Source organism: Phalacrocorax carbo, chromosome 26 (genome assembly GCF_963921805.1).
Source record: "Phalacrocorax carbo chromosome 26, bPhaCar2.1, whole genome shotgun sequence".
Classification (NCBI taxonomy): Eukaryota; Metazoa; Chordata; class Aves; order Suliformes; family Phalacrocoracidae; genus Phalacrocorax; species Phalacrocorax carbo.
The window spans coordinates 2,240,874-2,258,318 of NC_087538.1; the positions used below are offsets into that span (position 1 = coordinate 2,240,874).

The window sequence follows — 17,445 nt, forward strand, 5'->3', positions numbered from 1 at the left end:
GATCACCCAGCGGGCTTGAATAGGAAACCCCAGTGGCCCAGGAGTCTTGGAAGTGACCATGGGCTGGCCAGAAGGCAAAGACTTTGGAATATCCCCAGAGGAGGGGGTGCCACGTGCTGAAGAGGCCCCACTGTATAACAAACTGTTGGAAGATGAAAAGCAATAGGCCCTGTTCATTGTAAGCGCCATGTGCTTACAGTGGTGGATGCAACGACCGGCTGGCTGGAAACATATCCCATCCCCCCCGCCCCTGCCCAGACACCATCCTGGGTCTGGGAAAACAAGTCCTGAGGCGACATGGCACCCCAGAGAGATCTGAGTCAGGCAACGGACTCATTTCCGAAACAACCTCATAGACACCTGGGCCAAAGAGCGCGGCACTGAGTGGGTGTATCACACCCCCTGTCCCGCACCAGCCTCTGGGGAAATGGAGCGGTACGATGGACTGTTAAAAACTACCCTGAGAGCAAGGCGGGGTGGGACATTCAGGCCCTGGGGTGCACATTTGGCAAAAGCCACGTGGTTAGTCAACAGGAGGGGATCTGCCAGGCGAGCTGGCCCTGCCCAGTCAGAAATCCTACATACTGTGGAAGGGGATGGAGCCCCTGTAGCCACGCAAAAAGTACGCTGGGCAACACAGTCTGGGTCCTCCCTGCCTCCGGCAAAGGCAAAGCCATTCGTGGGATTGCTTTTGCTCGAGGGCCTGGGCGCACTTGGTGGGTGATGCGGGAGGACGGAGAAGTCCGATGTGTGCCTCAAGGGGGTTTGATTTTGGGCGAAAACAGGCAATGAACTGAATGGGGCAATGCGAACTGCTATATAATATTGTGTGTCACCTCTGTGTTGTACCCACGATAGCAGAGTACGAGCCTCCCAAGCCATGGAGGATAAACTGCGACACAAGCAGAGTGCAGCAGCGACGGAGCGATGGCTGACTCGGCGGGCAGCAGCCCAGGTGTGGGACCTGGGCACGGCGTGAGCGGTGCGGAATAGGGGGAGGGGGCTGTGCTGGTTTTGGCTGAGAAGGGGTTAATTCTCCTCACCGCGGGGGGCGGCTGCCTTTCCGGCTTCCCGCGCTCTGCCGCGGGGGTGGGGCGGGGCTGGGAGGGGCGGGGCCGCGGTGGGGGCGGCTGACCCCGACTGGCCGGTGGCAGGGTCACTCCATACCACGTGACACCACGACCAGGATATTAAGGGGGGGGCGGGGGTGGGGGGGGCAGTGGCGGCTCGGGAGCGGCGCGGCGGCGGGTCGGCGGTGGGTGAGCGGCTGCGGCGCGGGCGGTTTGTTCCGGCGGTTCGTTCCCCCTCTCCCGCCCCCCCCCCCCCTTCCCACCCCTTTCCCCCCACCCCGCGGGGCTTTGCGCCTCTCCTTGTTCTCCTTTCCATTGCACTTCTGTTGTTGTTTCTTTTAATTTCATTTATGAAACTGCTCTTATCCCAACCCACGAGCGTTACCCTTCTGATTCCCTCCCCCATCTACCGGTGGGGAGGGGGCGAGCGACTGTGTGGGGCTGAGCTGCCGGCCAAACCACCACAGGCCCTAGAAGTGAAGTTTTGGAATTTAAAACGGAGGCTTTTAGCTTTAAAAGTGGGGTTTGTACCCTGAAAGTGAGGGTTTCGTACCTAAAGATGAGGCTTTTAGCCTTATACGAGGGGTTTGGATTCTAAAAGGCACGGTTTTGAAAGAAAAAATGCTGGTTAGAGCATGAAAGGACCGGAGTCGATGCTAAAACTGAGGGTTTGGGAGCTAAAGAGGAGGCACTGAGCGTTACAGGTGGGGTTTGGATGCTGGAAGTGCGGCTTTGGGTGTTAAAACTGAGGCTTTGACTTTTAAAAGAGGAATTTGAACCCTTAAAGGGAGGGTTTGGCTGTTACAAATGAGGCTTTGAGCATTAAAAGAGGGGTTTGGACCCTAAAAGTGAGGTTTGCAGTCCTAGCTATAAGGCTTTGATGTTAAAAGAGGAGTTTGGGTGCTTTAAAGTGAGTCTTTGGGCCCTGGAAATGAGGCTTTGAGCGTTAAAAGAAAGGTTTGGACAACGAAAGGGAGGGTTTGGAATTTTAAAACGAGGGTTAGTCCATGGAAAGGATGGGTTTGGGACCTCTGAATGAGGCTTTGTGCCTGAAAAGTGGGGTTTGGACGCTTGAAGTGAAGGTTTGGACCTAGAAACTGAGGCTTTGAGAGTTAAAAGAAGGATTTGAACCCTGAAAGTGAGGGTTTGGCTGTTAAAAATGAGCCTTTGAGCTTTAAAAGAGGGGTTTGGACAATAAAATGGAGGCTTTTGAACTTAAAAATGAGGGGGTGTCCCTAAAAAGGAGGGGTTTGGGTCCTAAAAGTGAGGGTTTGGGACCAAAAAATGATGCTTTGAGCCCTAAACAATGATTTAGACCCTAAATGTGAGGCTTTGCAAGATATAAATGAGGTTTTGACAGTAAAAAAGACAGGTCTGGACCCTAACGGTGAGGGTTTGGGAGCTCTAAATGCGGCCTTGAGCCTTAAAAGTGGGCTTTGGACCTTGAGAGTGAAGGTTTGGAACTGAAAACTGAGGCTTTGAGAGTTAAAAGAGGGATTTGAACCCTGAAAGTGAGGATTTGAGTGTTAAGAATGAGGCTTTGAGCCTTAAAACAGGGGTTTGGACTCTGAAACTCACGGTTTGGAATGAAAAAGTGACAGTTTGAGCACTAGAAGACCAGATTCGATGCTAGAAGTGAGGGTTTGGGACTTAAAAGTGAGGGTTTGTCCCTTAAAAGTAGGGGTTTGGACCCTAAAACTGAAGATTTGGAATTAAAAACTGAGGTTTTATTCCTTAACAGAGGGGTTTGGACCCTGAAAGTGAGGGTCTGGGACCAAAAGATGAGGCTTTTAGCCTTAAACGAGGGGTTTGGACTCTAAAACGTGAGGCTTTGGAAAGAAAAAATGATGGTTTGAGCATAAAAGGACTCGGGCCGCTGCTAAAAGTGAGGGTTGGGACCTAAAGAGGAGGCACTGAGCATTAAAAGAGGGGTTTGGACGTTGGAAGTGTGGCTTTGGGTGTTAAAAATGAGGCTTTGAGTGTTAAAAGGGCGCTGCTGCAGGGACAGGGCTTGTGTCCACCGGAACAGAGGCTGCTGTCAACCCAGCGGCAGCCGCCAAACCCAAAATAACCCTTACACCTGGTAGCATTGCCCCAGTCCAGGAACAAACCCTAAATCCAGAGGCACCCCACACCTGGCTGCACCCACCAGACCTAGCAGCATGCACCTGACACAGCAACACCCCCAAATCCTCAAGTTTCCCCCAAAATTGGCAGCAACCAGCAGACCCAGGCACACCCCCCAAAAACTGTCAGCGACCTGTCAGCACAATCAATATTTATACAGCTAAATAACAGAAGGATTAGACAATACTTTGTCTTCACTGCCCCCCAATCCATTTTCTTTCTCTTATTTCATTTTTTTTTCCATTTTAATTTCACCTTGTTTTGCTTGTGGTTTTTATATAAGACCTGCTTTTGTACAAGTGTGAAATGTCTCTGTGGTCCCTCTGCTCATGAATCCATTTGCTAAAATAATGTTTTTGAAATCCTCTTTTTTGAAAACCTCTTTTTTAGGTATCTTACTGACCAGTTCATTCATGGCTAATATTGAAAGCTTTTGAAAAGCAGGAACGGGTTCGGTTCTATACAGGCCAGCGCTGCTCAGAAATGGACCCCAGTCCCTGCTGGCCTCAGCGACCCAGTGGCACACACTCCTGTTACCGGCTCATCTGGTGGCTGGCTGTACAGAAATGTGACCTTTTTTGCCGTGGCTGGGGGTGGTGATGGTGGTGTTGCTGGTGTTCTGTCTCAGCTCTATAATCCATAAAGGAACAGAGACTTTAAGGTGTATCATGTTACTGGTTTGACAGGACTTGCATGCTAGAGAAGAGTTGCTCAAGTGACTTGCTACTGTTACAGCCTCTTGCTAGAAGGAGCAAGAGGGAACAGGGAAGGGTGTAGAGGAGGACCGGAGCAGCCCCGTAGCTGGTGTGTGCCGCCAGCATCGCCCTCGTACAGCCGTCTCGCCAGCAAAACGCAGGAGGAGCAGAGCAGCTTATGGCCACTGCACGAAGCAGCTGCAGCGCAGGAAGGGGAATTTAACTGCGAGGCTGTGAGGCACAGCACGCGTGGTAGCCGAAGCCTCGCGGGAATCACGCGGAGATGTCAAGCTCTCTAAAGGACCCTGAGATATGAACAGCAAGAACTTAGCAATTGTTGACCTGGTATTTCTTGCAGACGGAAGCAGCTGACGGCTTCCTCTTTATTTGCTCCTAGTCCAGTCCTTGGGCAGATAGGCCAGACCTTGCAGCAGGGCATGCCTGCTGGAGAAAAACTGCTAAAGCCGCCTCTTTGTTGCTGCTCCTGTAACCAGAGCGATAGAATTAACCAACCACAGATGTTGCTATACTCCTCGTACAGCCTTATCCAACTGGACGTTAAGTCTGGGGACATGGAGTGTACCAATCAGTGTATTCTCTGATCTGCATTTTAGTCCCTCGGTAATCATTAATGTGAACGAAACAATAGACAATGTGCTGCTGTCAGAAAAGGATGACAAAATGTGGTTTCGTGTAGTGGACTGAGAAAACTGGCCAGGACTGCCAAGATTAAGAGCCGAGTAGGTAAAAGGTAATTCCGACAGGGGCAGATCGCGACCACCGACTCACGGACCACCACCGACCCAAGTAACACCACCTACTCAAAAGAGAACAACAGAAGAGGAGAACTGAGCCTGCGCAGTAATTTACATACGGAACGAGCAAGTTTGTACCGATCGGTAGAAAGGACAATAATGAATATCTATGAATATGTAACTTTTTGATCTATAAATTGTACGGGAAAGGTGCGTAAGGTACGCACGTTAGGAGGAGCGATCCCGCGTGCATCCGGCGCTGTGAATAAAGAATGCCTGCTCTTTAATACTAAATTGGTGTTAAAGAGCTGTTTCTGATTTTACCGCGTTTTTCGGTAACACTCCTACCAGTCTGTCACGATCCACTGTCGGGCTGAACAATTTGGCAGAGGTTAAACCCCCTTGCTTTCCAACCGACCTCAGGTAATTCTGGGAGGTTGGGGGCGGCTGGGCTTAACTTCTGACTGACTCCAACGTGTTGCCGTGGCCAGGTTCCTTCTACATTCTCGGGCACAGAACTAAGACTCAAAACGGCATCAAAGTGCCAAGTCCCTTCATTTGGCCAGCGACGGAGACGCGAGAGAAAAGCAGAGAAAGAGAGAAAAAAGGGAGAAAGGGGGGAGAGAGAAAACGAGAGCGACACGAGAGTGTTGCAATAGCTACCGCCGCGGGTCTGGGGCAGTCCGTCCCTCCGTGCGGTCCGTCCTTCCGTGCGGTCCGTCCCGCCGTGCGGTCCGTCCTTCCACACGGTCCGTCCCTCCGTGCGGTCCGTCCCTCCGTGCGGTCCGTCCTTCCGTGCGGTCCGTCCCTCCGCACTGTCCGTCCGTCCGCGTGGTCCCTCCCTCCGTGCGGTCCCTCCCTCCACGCGGTCCCTCCCTCCGTGCGGTCCCTCCCTCCGCGCGGTCCCTCCCTCCGCGCGGTCCCTCCCTCCGCGCGGTCCGTCCCTCCGCGCGGTCCCTCCCTCCGCGCGGTCCGTCCCTCCGTGCGGTCCCTCCCTCCGCGCCGACTGTGAGATTTAATTCTGCGCTTTTGAACAACTGAGGAGACGATAAGCAGTGAGTCACGTGTCTCTCTGATAATGTTTTCCTAGCGTAAGCTTACCTGGGGCTTGGGGCATGATATAATTCGATAGGCTGGAAAAGGAGAAAGAGGACAGTTACCCTTTTTCCTTGTGGTAAAGCTGCACTTGAGCCTGAGCTCTCAAGAAACACTGCTGAGTTTATTTCAGTAAAACTGAAATCGAGGGGTTCTAAGGCAGTGTTGCAAAGCCCTTCAGAATTCAAGGGACACCTGGAATTATAAACGTGAATCGTTCTTTTCTCCAGGTCATAGACGTTAAATAAGTCCATCAATCGCTCTCTGAGAGCTTGCTTGCATCTTTTTCTATATTTCAATATTGCTGGAAATGTTTTCAGTTTTCAAGTCCTTTAATGATGGTTCACGGTTTTTAGTATTTCGTATAAAACCAAGATGTTGCTGCTGACCCCACCTATTGAATAGCTGCGTGTTTTAATTGCCCAAGCCTCTGGCTGAGTATTCATGCCATTGAACGTTACTCACTGAAGGTGTGTGCGTGAGGCGTGAATCCAACCTTCGTACCCAGGTGGCGAATAGGAGTTTCCCCAGGGACGGATCCAGAGCAGGGAATTAAGCTCTCACTCTGCACTGCGCTTTGGAGGAGGAGCGGGTTTGTGCCCCTTCTCCGAGTGGATGGTGAGCTGAGGGGTATTTCGCCCTTAGGGAACCTGAAGTTAAGCCAAAGAATGTCGAGTGAGTTCAAAACCCTGCCCAAGCCTTTGGAACATCCCGGCTCTATTCACTGAGGCAAAGGAGTATTTTAGTTGAGCAACACTTATGCTGGGTAAAATGAGAGGATGAGAGGCTTTTGCTGCTTCAAATACTCATGGAAATGTCATTTTAAACGTGGTTCTTCAGATGAGATAAGTCTGCACCTCTTTTCTGAGCAGGACAAAACTTCTGAGCCTGTTCCCAGAGATAGAAAGAGCAGAGGAATTCCGTGGAGTTCCATGGTGGAGGGGAAAGATCCCAACCCAAAGGGTGCCGTGCTGACAAGCAGTGGGAAATACGCGATGCCAGCTCTTCCTGCGTAAGTATGGAATGAATTGGACTGACCGAGCAGTGAACAAGAGAAACCACGCGCAGAAGTGTGAGTGGCAATGCAACCCAACTGGCCAGCGCCTGCAGTTACGGGGGAGGAAGCATTGTCATTGCGTCTTAATCTTAAAATCTGTGATACTGTCTCATGTTGCAGTAGGGTGGTCCCCGTGTTCATGCCCCTGGAAGCTGGTTAAACCTGTGCTGTGCTAAGAACGTGTATTTCTGCAGAGCATTTTGGTGGTGTTTGTAGCGGAGTCGTTCTCTTGGAGAGGTCGTTTTGGTTCTGTTTGATGTGGCAAAGGCTCCTTGCAAAACGTAAGAAATTGCCGCTGGACTGAGATGTCCCCCCCCTCTGACTTCTATGAACTCCCGTGTGTGGAAGAGACGGAACTTTTCCTGTTGCTGTAAATTAAGAAAACACTCCTGTGTGCTGAGAGGAGCGGCTGTTTTAAACTGCGCTTGGTAGCACTTCTGTTTTGCTGCCATGGATCTCCTTCTGGAGAAGCTGTAACACAGGCTCCTTCCCTTTCTAAAATGTAATCACTCAGAGACGAACTTGGTCGGAGACTAACTTGGTGCTGCGCCTGCAAGTTACATTTGCCGTCTGGCAAAGGAGAGGTGGGATTCATTTCACCTGATTTCTAGCTGTCCAAAAGTTATTTTTCTGGTCTGAGCTAATTTCTTGCTTGGTCAAAGGAAAGGGAGAGTTCTGCAGCAGGAAAATTGTTCCCTCCTCCCTCTTCTGGTCTTGTGGCTCTAGAAGAGTAGTTTAATCTGAAGGCCTATGTTTTAGAAGGCGAATGTGGAGTGAGAAGAATTCCACCTGTTCTCTTCCTTCGATAAAATCCAAAGCTTGGAAGAGTTTTCTTTGAGCCATCTTTAAACTTTTCTCTCCCACCAGGCCCTCTCCCCCTCCAGGGAAGCTCCTGTGCGAGGAAAGAAGGAAAAGCCTCCCTTTTTGCCAGAGGAGCCATCGCCCTCTTCTTCCTCCTCATCCTGCTCTGGTGATCCTAGTCCAGATGAGTTGTTGTGTCTCATTTGTGAAGATACAATGTCCGATGCTGCTGTTAGTGCCTGCTGTGGAAACAGTTCCTGTGACGGATGTAAGTGCAGCTCCCATGGTTGTTACTTCAAAACATCACACCTGATCTTCTGAAAGCAGAAAGAGGAGATCAGGGAATTACTTTGTCACCAGCTCTATTTAAGACTTAAGCAGAGCCTGAACAGGAAAGGACTCTTCTCACTTAAAGGGAAAAAAGGCAGGAAGCTTTTTTCCCTTTTTACTTATGTAGTTAAATCCTCTTGACAGGCGGAAGGAGGAGTTTGAGAAGAGAGCCTAACTGCGCAGGTGATTACAGTATTAGATATCGAACGCGTTTGGTTTGTCCGCAGCCCTTTCCCTCACACAAAATTATAGAGCCATCTCTGGTGCCTTCCTGTGGTCTGCAGCCAACGGGGAGCTGGGCATTTAATCCACACTCCTCTCCACGGGAGAGGTGGTTAAAAACTTCAGAGCTGTGCCGGTTGTAGCTGGGATAGAGTTAATGTCCTTCAGCGTCGCTGGCAGAGTGCTGAGGGCACACTGATGTTTCAGCTGCTGTTAAGTAGCGGCTCCGTGTCGCTAAGTAGCGCCTCTGCTAGTCAGGGGCCTCTCCAGCTTCCCGAGCTCTGCCCGACAGGTATGAGTGGCCGCGCCAGGGACCCCTCTGCCCGCCCAGCTCCATCAGGGGTGATGCCCAGGTGCGAGGGCAGAAGGAGGCCCCGAGCTGTGCGTCAGTCGGCCAGAGTGAGTCGGCCAGCGTCAGTCGGCCAGCATCGCCTGCCCGCACTCAGCTGGCTGGCGTCAGTCAGCGTCAGCGTCTGTTGTCGGGAGTCAGTCAGGACTTAATCCTGTCGGCACCGCTGACCCCCCGTCTGGGGTGTGGGGCTGAGCGCGGTGGTTCAAGTGCCGCCTTAGGCCCATCAGTCAGGGTGGCTGTGTCAGCCTTGGCTGGCAGCTGTCACCTGCCTTTGGGCACACGGTGCCGTGTCCTGCTCTGCTGAGGGCGGCTCCTCATTCCCTGCCTGCTTCAGCTCGTTTTCCTGCTTCCAAATGCCTGGGGTTTGCTGGTTTAAGGCAGTGAAACGAACTTAATCAGGCTTCCCTTAACTTTGTGTCTTCTGCCTAGTGATCCGTCGGACAGAGCTTTGGAGGAAGAATGGTGACAAGCCCCTGCTGGTGGGGTGGTGTTTTACTGGTGTGGAGGAGAGGATACTTCAGTTGGTGGGAGCGAGTGCCCAAACCCCTGGGCCTGTCGCGTGGGCTGCCAACGTTTCCGCAGCTCCCCTCGTCGGGCGGCTGTTTGCAAGGGGTGTGTTTGAGCACTGGGGGTTCAGCAGCCGCCGGGCCCTGGCCCTGGGCAGCCTGCTCTGGGGGACCCTGCCTGCGCAGGGGCTGGACCAGCTGCCCCCAGGGATTCCGGAAGGCCTTTCTCTCCCTTGTGACTCCGTGACTCTGGAACTGGTGCTGCGAGGGGCCAGCGCTGTGGGAGCGCTGGGAACGTTGTCTTCCCTGGGCTCTGCCTCTGTCGGGACGGCTGCGTGTGCGCTCTGCCCTGAGACACTCGGCGCCTGCGCCCGCCTGTCCAGGTACGCCAAGCAGTGTGCAACAGAGCACACTTTCAGGAGTGACCTGAGGAGCTTTTGCTAGCTTGGCCGCGTTGGAGAGGGACTGCAGCTCCTGCATGCAGGAATAGTCGTGTTGGAGAATAACCCTAGGAGGCAGATGGGTAAAGGGGCTCTAGTGTCAAACGCTGATGTGTCTCGGGTTTGGGTTTTTTCATGTAAAGGGAAATGAAATCTGTGGTCTGCATCAGATACGGGATCGGGGCTGTTGGGGGCTGTATTTCTGGGGAAAATGTCACTGAGCCAGTCATTAATAGTAATTCAAAAAGCTCTATAATTGTGATCTTTCCCTGCTGTTCAACAAAGTGGATGCTGTTTTTCTCAACAGAGCATAGTTTTTCTTCCATTTCTTCTTCTTTGGCTTCTTCCCACTCTTTGTCCTCTTTCCTTAGACAATGTGACCCAAGCAGTGTCAGGCAATGCTGTCCCTTCTCTGACCACCAAGTAACGCTTCCCTGAGATCACTTTAGCTTCCACATCTGGCTGAGTGAAAGAGTGACACCCGTCAGCCTCAGCCTCCCTCCGTGCGAGAGTGAGCCTCTACGTGCACGAGGGAGTCCAGAGCTGACTGAGAGTGCCTTGGGTGCTGCCCTTTCTAAAAGCGAAGGGGTTTCTTGCAGCTCTCCTTGCAAAGTGAGTGTGTGGTTTCACACGTGCATGAGCTAGCAGGACGGCTTACGGCCACAGAATGGAGATGGGCAAATCCCCTCTCCTTCTCCCCGGTGCAGTGTCCTGCCTCCTTCCTTGTGCCAGCTTTTATGCTTGCTGGCTCTCTCTGCAACCCCGTTTCACTCTCTAAGCTGGTGGAAAGCTCTCTGCTCTTGTGGGTGCGTTCCCTGTCTGCCTGGGCAGTTAATGTGGCTCCTAAGGAGCTCTAAAACGTGTGCAGGTCAGGGCAAGCGAAGGCACAGGGATACAGGAGCAGAAGGAAGGAGCAGATGGAGAGATGGGGGCAGCAGCAAGGCCTCTCTTTTGGTGGCACTGAAGTGAACCTGGTTTGTGACATCACGTCTGCAGCTGCGACTGACCGTATCTGTAGCTTTTCCTTCAGTAAGCCCGTAACATTGTTGGCCTTTGAATCTGACTTTCATGTACTACATGTCAGTCAACGGTGACATCCCAGAACACTGACTTGGCTGGATGTGATTCTGCTCAAACATGTAATTTCTCAACTTGTTCTTTCTTATTTATTTTCTGGAGCTTTTTAATGCAAAACTCACTCTCTGACTCGTGCCGCCTTGCTTGACTTGACTCCAGTGTCTTGGGCTTTTTCCCCGTGTTGTTTATCCTGTCAGTACCCCTGCGTGCCTTTTTGTTGGTGATCTCGTAGGCATCAGAAAAGCAAAGGATTCTGCTTTTGCTCTGCTGTGAGATCCAAACCTGTCCTGAGTGCCCTTTTGTTAAGGAAAAGAGCCGCAGGAGGTGGACGGGAGATTATTCACGGCAAAGGGATGAAAGTTCTGTCAATCTCAAAAATGTCGATGGCTGTCAGGAGCCTCTTTTTGCATTTTCTTCTCTATTCACAGTGAAGAATGCGAGACCTCGCGGCTCAGGTAACGAGCAGCCTGCTGCAGTTTCCCGAGGTGACCATTCAGGCTCTTGGGGAAGATGAGCTCACCCGAGGGTCTGTGCTGCGCGGGCGGTTTTCCAGAGGTGAGCCTTTTCCTCGAAATTGGGTCTTGCTGTGAAGTTGTTACTGCCTGGAGGTGACCTGAGGCACGGGGTCACAGTATCAGCTGTGTCAGGTTGGTGCTGCTCAGGTGCGTCAGGTTTTGAGAGAACAGAAAGGATGAACTATGACAAAATGATGAAAAATGTTAACATTAAAACATTAGTAGAGTTAAACTTTGAAAGGACAACAGCCTGCGCCAGTCTTGAGCTATTAAAATAACACGGGCAAGTCAGTGAGCCCTCCTCAACTTCTAATGGAATGAAAGGCAGTTTTCAAAAAAGTCCTGGTGTGGTTTTGGGCTGTATTTATTGGTACCATCATAACATCCCGTGCAGAACTAGTTCTCCCACAGTGTTAGAGAGGCAGCCTCCCCTGCTTTTTCTTTCCTAGCCTGACTAAAAACAGAAGGAAGAGGAAAGCCCTGTTAGGCGCTGCAGCCAGGTTTGCAGATATTTAATGGGACGCAGAGGAGTGTCCCGGGAGAGCTGCTGAGAGCGGCTGAGCAGATGAGGTAGCTGACTTTGTCGGTGATCTGAAGGTAGAGCCGGGGGCCTGCCTGGGTGTCCGGGCTTCTGCTGAGACCATGTAGAATCTCTCTGTGTGACTGTAAGTGCAGTAGTTGAGTTAATACTCCCTTTGTGTTGGAAGTAGTTCAGTGAAACTAAATGTGCTAACTTCTCTCTGTGATCAGCACGTGTAAAAGTTGAAATTGGCTCCCGCAGTGCCCATTTTAAGGTAATTCCTTGTTGAAGTCCAAATCCCTGCCCAAAGTAGGCGTGTGTCGAGCAAAGTTAGTAAACTAGAAAAGAATTGGCTGAGATTTTGCCATATTTGAATTATGCTTTAGGAGTTGTATTCTCATATGTATTTAGATGATTTCTAGCAAAACCAAGCTGAATATGGTATAAAGACTAGAGACCAATCTATTGTAATCTTTATCCCAAACAAGCAGAATTCTTCAGTGCAGGAATGCCAAGTCCAAATGCAAAATAATAAGGTGGTTCATTTTACGATGCATTGGTTGAGGATTCAGTGGGTGATTTTCAATAATCGACCCGAATTCGGTAAGCCTCTCTTGCTCTGTGAGGTACTTCTGTTGAAGCAAAGGGGCAGTGATTGTGATTTTCCCGTTGTTTTCAACCCTCTCCTGGGAGTTTGCTTTAGCCAGCCTTTTCTCTTCTTCCAGGGAGAGATGGGCTGGCCTGGCTGGCGTGTGGCCCTCAGCTGGAGGTCGTGAGCGCTGTGACGGGAGAGCGGCTCTCTGCACACCGTTTCAGTGGAGCCCGTGAGCAGCCTCCCACCATCCGCGTGGTGAAGGAGGTTTCCTGGCAGACGGGAACGGGGCTGCTGGTTGGCTTGAGAGAAGCAGAGGGAAGTGTTCTCTGCCTGTACGACCTTGGAACATCAAGCGTGGTTACAGCAGTAGTTCTGCCAGGAAGGGTAGGTCCTTTTTAATGGGGGAAACGTTGTCAGGTGCTGCATAACGCTGTTTCAGGAGCAGCTTTGGAGCGTCTCTTTGCTAGGACGTCCATTTCCTCTATTGTGTCATCATCCTGTCACTGCAGAGTGTCCAGTCGAGAGCACCTTGATGTGAAATTATGGGGTTAACGGTACCGTTATCCTTTGAGTTTGCTGAGAGAGTCAAACAAGTTTTCTGGTTTTACAGTAGAGCACGTAGTTACCTCATTCTCCACTTTGACAAAAAGGCCTTGAAAACTACCTTTTTTTTTTAGCCAGAGTGACAAAGAACTCGTCCTCACCCTGCCTTTCAAGTGTTGGTAACATACATGTCCTGAATGGTTCATTATGTCAGAAATACTGTCTTTAAAACATCTCAGACTTCCATGGCTGTGCTGTAGCTGACTTCGGCACATTCCCAGGAGTCTCGGACTAGCAAGCAGGTGACTTCAGAGCAAAACACATTTTTCTGTTGACTTAGGATGGGAAAAAACAGGCTTCACTGCGTTACCTGGCAGGTGGTTACAGACTGACTTTCAGCCTGAAGCCCTTGAACCTCTGCTTATTGCATATGGTGCTTGTGCCGGTGGGATACTCTGGTGTAACGTTGCTAATTTTCCCTGCCTTCTCTAACCCATAAACTCAAATGACGTCCTTTCCCCTCGGCTCCTTATCTGAGTGTAGACAAGAGTCACCTTAAGGTAATGGAACATCAAGGTTCCCTCTGTCTTTACCACCTTAGAATCTGCGACAGATAAATACTTCCGTATTACTCAGCTTTCCAGAGCGTGGTTTGGTTTGACTTGCTAGAATCCAGGCGGGGTTTGTTTGTCTGTAGCGCTACAGTGTGACTGCTGGCAGTGAGCGTTTGTGCGGTGGTGATTTCTAACGAGCTGAGCTGGGTTGGTGCTCCGCTGTGTGGGTTTGCCGATCGTCCTGATAAATCTCAGCGTTTGAGATGGAAAGGCAAGCTGTGTGCTGGCATAGACGTGCAGTCATTCAGACTTGTAAAAGCAAATCTGAATTGAAAACATTAACGGTATTAAATTGGTTTATAAGGGTTGCATGTTTCAGAGCTCTGGAATGGTATTTTCCCCACTCTTGCTGGTTTGTGTGAGGCAGAAGGGCAGCATGCAGAGTCAGGGAGCTGAGACAGGATTTCTGCGTTCGTTCCCAGAAGGAGCTGGCAGCAGTGTAGGAGAGTGTGCAAAGCCCAGCAACAGCCTAAGCATCTGTGTGTTATCTCAACAGGTTTTTTTCCATGCTAATTTCAAAGCACAGCACTATACCAGCTAGAGTGAAGAACATTAACTCTATCCCAGCTGAAACCATGACAGAAACAATATAAAGTTGTCTCAAATACTGCGGGCACTTCTAGGAGTAGAATTCTTGTGGCCCAGGGGAAAGGTAAATTCTGTAGCAGATTGCCAGGCAGCGCAGTCACAGCAAGTGCTTGACACGGGAGAGGAGAGAACTTTGGGGCTTCGAGGTTTGGTCAATTTTTCCCCACCTCTGGGGAGAAAAACCAATATATTAAAAAAAAGGACTCCTTGTGGTGCTCACTGCTCTGTTCCATTGTCGTGTAACAGGTTGCTGTTGATGTAAAGCTCCCTGGTGTCACTGTGTGACATTATGCAAGGAGGCTGAAGGGCAGCCCGTGTTCTTTTGTTGTGGAGCCTTAGTGCAGGAGCCCTCACGTGCTGGTGTCTCTGCTGGAGCAGTCAGGGCTGTCCCGGGAGGGGCTGCAGGTGCGGAAAGGTCTGTCTCCATCAGGGCCTTGTACTAAAGCTGCTGGCAGGCGGCTCCGCGTGTTACAGAGCAGCGTGCGCTTCTCCTCAGCCGGAGCTGGCTTTTGGCGAACCAGCTGCTGGGCTTTTTGCCGCTGTTTCGGCACTGAAAACTTTTCTGCTTTCCCTGGTTGCTCTGTTGATTCTAAATGAGGACTGGTGTAGCTTTCCCTAAGCTGGTATCTCCCTTCCGCTCTCTGTAACAATACTCCCTTGCCGTGGCAGCGGTGTGTCTCCCCTGCAACTTGGCCGCTGCCGCGTCTGACTGAGAGCCGAGATTTGCCCTAGTACCTGTTTGGCAAAGAAGGCGTGGGCTGTATCCCAGTGCTGACGGGCTGGGGGCCGTGGGAGAGCGAGAGTGAGTTTGGCCTTTCTTACTCCAGTCCCTTAAATACGGTCAAGTTTCTTGCATTTAACGCATTTTCTGTGTTGTCTTTGAGTTAATGGTTTCTAAGTAGAAAATGGAACTTGGTAAGCTGTGATAATAGACTGCACCATTGCAGTTGGAGTGAGCTCAGCGAAATCCCTGCAGGAAACCCCGTAAACGGAAGGCAGTAACGGATGTTTGTACAGGACATTTTTGGGGGTTGGTTGGTTTGTTTGTTTTGTCTGGATATAATTGGGATCAATGCTGTGTTTTTAAGTCTGAGAAACCTGTATTTACTTTCTTGCTTCTGATGGGCTGATTCTGGCTTCACTTTTGAGTGATTTCTATCAAAGCTTGTCAAAGAGCTGAAATACTAACTTGTAGTTTTCCTGTAGGTAACTGCTGTAGAGCCCATAACTAACCCCGGAGGAGCCAGCGCGAGGCCTTGGCACCTGCACCGGGCTCTGCAAGGGTTTTGTGGCGTGGCAGCGGTGGCGACAGATGTTGGTCATCTGCTTGTGGTGGACCTTGGTTTGGATGATCTCTCTTGCAGTCAGAGGGAGAATGAACCATCGGGTGAGCTTGCGGTTTCTAAACTTGAACGGAAAAGTAAGAAAACTTGTGTCTTTTAAATCAACAACACGCATCCCGCTTTGAAGCTACTGCTGTGCAGACGTTTATGGCTGCTGATGACAGGTGGCGGTTTGACATCGTCTGGCCCTGAAAGGATTAAAAATGGGAGTGGCTTCATACTCCTCCTAAGGTTACAAATACCCCCTCCCACCAGGGTCCCTCTGTCACGGTGATTCTCACCAGTGAGGGGTAGGAATCTGACCATCCGAGGCGGTGCAGCTGCCTGACAGGAAGGTGTGTCGGACGTGCCCTGTTTCCTGGGAATGTTCTTCTGCTTCTGTTCATTGACTTGGGGCAAAGTTTAGGCTTGTTTTTTAAAGTAAATATGCCTTACCAAAATCCCTGCATTTGACCAAACGGAACCTGTACTTGGTGTACTCGGATTGCATACGCTGTTTTTGCTCTTACAAGAGTGGCCTCGGGAGCTGGTGTCACTTCAAGTAGCTTCACCACGAGGCCCAAACTCCTGATGTGCAGAGCCCAGGAAGACTTTGTCTATGGAGGTTTCGCTTTCACCTGGTTTTGAAATAGGAGCGAGGATACCTGTCCAGTCAGAGAGTTCCTATGTGCTCTGAATGCGTACAAAATGGGAAGAGCAGACAAAGTATTGCATCAATGGGTATTTTGCCGGGGACGGTAGAATTAGATCATCCATGTTGTCACGTCAGTGTTTCAAATGCAACCTGAATGGCATAACGCATTCCTTTATTGTGTGGTTTTGTGCGTGCAGGTCTAACAGTTGTCACTAGAGCTGCTGCTGGCGTTTCACAAGGAAGAGCAACCGTGAGCAGAGCAGGGAGACATCTCTACCTTCAGTTACAGTGTCCTTCAGGAACAGCAATATCGACCCTGTGCTACATCAGCAGAAGCAACCAGCTCGCCGTGGGTTTTTCCGACGGCTCCCTGTCACTGTGGAATATGAAAACTCTGCAGCAGGAGTAAGTCGGCCTTTGCACTTGGTCACGCCTGGAGGTGCAGGGCTCTCAGGGCTCTGCTTGAGGAGGAAGTCTGTTAATTTAAAGAGCCCTTTTTCAGGGAGGGAAATGTGGAGTGTAATCTTGGCCTGTTTAGGAATCCCCTTCTGAAGTAACCATTGAGCCATACCTGGATTCAGTGGGCCGCCTTCTCCCCAGCGGGCTGGGATTGTTCTCCTTATTGTGCCCGTGGGCTGAGGAACTGCGGAAAGCTCCCTTCTCTGGGTTCTGTCAAGCAGTCAGGGTGTGAGAGAGCTGCTTTCCATAAGGCAGTTTGTTCCACCAGCAGTATTCAGTGACAGCAGGAGTTGTGTGTGTTTCAATGAAAGAGACTGTAGACATTATTTCTCAGAACCAGCTCCTGCAATGAGGGCACCCATTGAAAGGCTGAAGTATGTTAATGATGGGATTGTGGTGATCATATTCTTTAAAGCGTCCAGGTTGAAAGGAGTGAGACGTGAAGGATCAAGAGCTGATCTGTGGCTGAAAAGACATTCTCTCCCACATTTCAGCCTCGACCAAAAGAGGGGACTGACCCATTCCAAGGCAGCGATGCATGGGAATGAAAGTCTGCTTGGAACACTTGGAGGGGGAATAAGGGTCATGTCAAGGGATAAGCAACAGAGAAATTAGGGAGGTGATTTCAGCTCTGCCAAAGAGCAATCCCCCCTGGAATATCTGACCCAATTCAGATCGGGATTCACTTAAGCAAATCTGCAGTGACTCACCGGGAACTATTGGCGGCATGAATAGAGAGTGGAGGGATAGTGAGGTGGCCAGAATAGATTGTGAAGGTGCAAAGAAGGTTGAGAAGTCTGGAGGAGAAAGGCTTTAGATAGTCCAAGTAAAGAAACAAGACACTACTGGTGTTTGGCGCTGTTTTCAGCTTGTGCAGAAGAGAGGCTGCATTTTCAGTTCAATATTGAAGCAGGCGACAAGAGTAGGAAGAATCTTTTGCCTGGCAGCTGAAGGAATCCTTCCTGCTCCTGCTCCGCAGGCAGAGGAGGAGATAAAGCCAGGTTATTGCCCGTGCTGGACAGTAATTTCCTCACCTCGTGGCTGTTGCATCAAAAGCAGTCGCTCCCGTGACTCCCTTGTTTGAGACGGGAGTGTGACCTTCTGTGC

General features: G+C 50.6%; 1 protein-coding gene across 1 annotated transcript in view; it reads left to right on the forward strand.

The window, feature by feature from the left end:
• Positions 1-10,853: 10,853 nt before the first annotated feature.
• LOC135317479 (protein ELYS-like) overlaps positions 10,854-17,445 on the forward strand; it is a 29,647-nt gene continuing 23,055 nt past the window's right edge. Inside the window, exons 1-4 of the mRNA XM_064473772.1 lie at positions 10,854-11,082; positions 12,288-12,541; positions 15,109-15,289; positions 16,077-16,284. Coding sequence (XP_064329842.1) covers positions 10,962-11,082; positions 12,288-12,541; positions 15,109-15,289; positions 16,077-16,284 — 764 coding nt within the window. The 5' untranslated portion in view covers positions 10,854-10,961. The remainder of the gene's footprint in view (positions 11,083-12,287; positions 12,542-15,108; positions 15,290-16,076; positions 16,285-17,445) is intronic.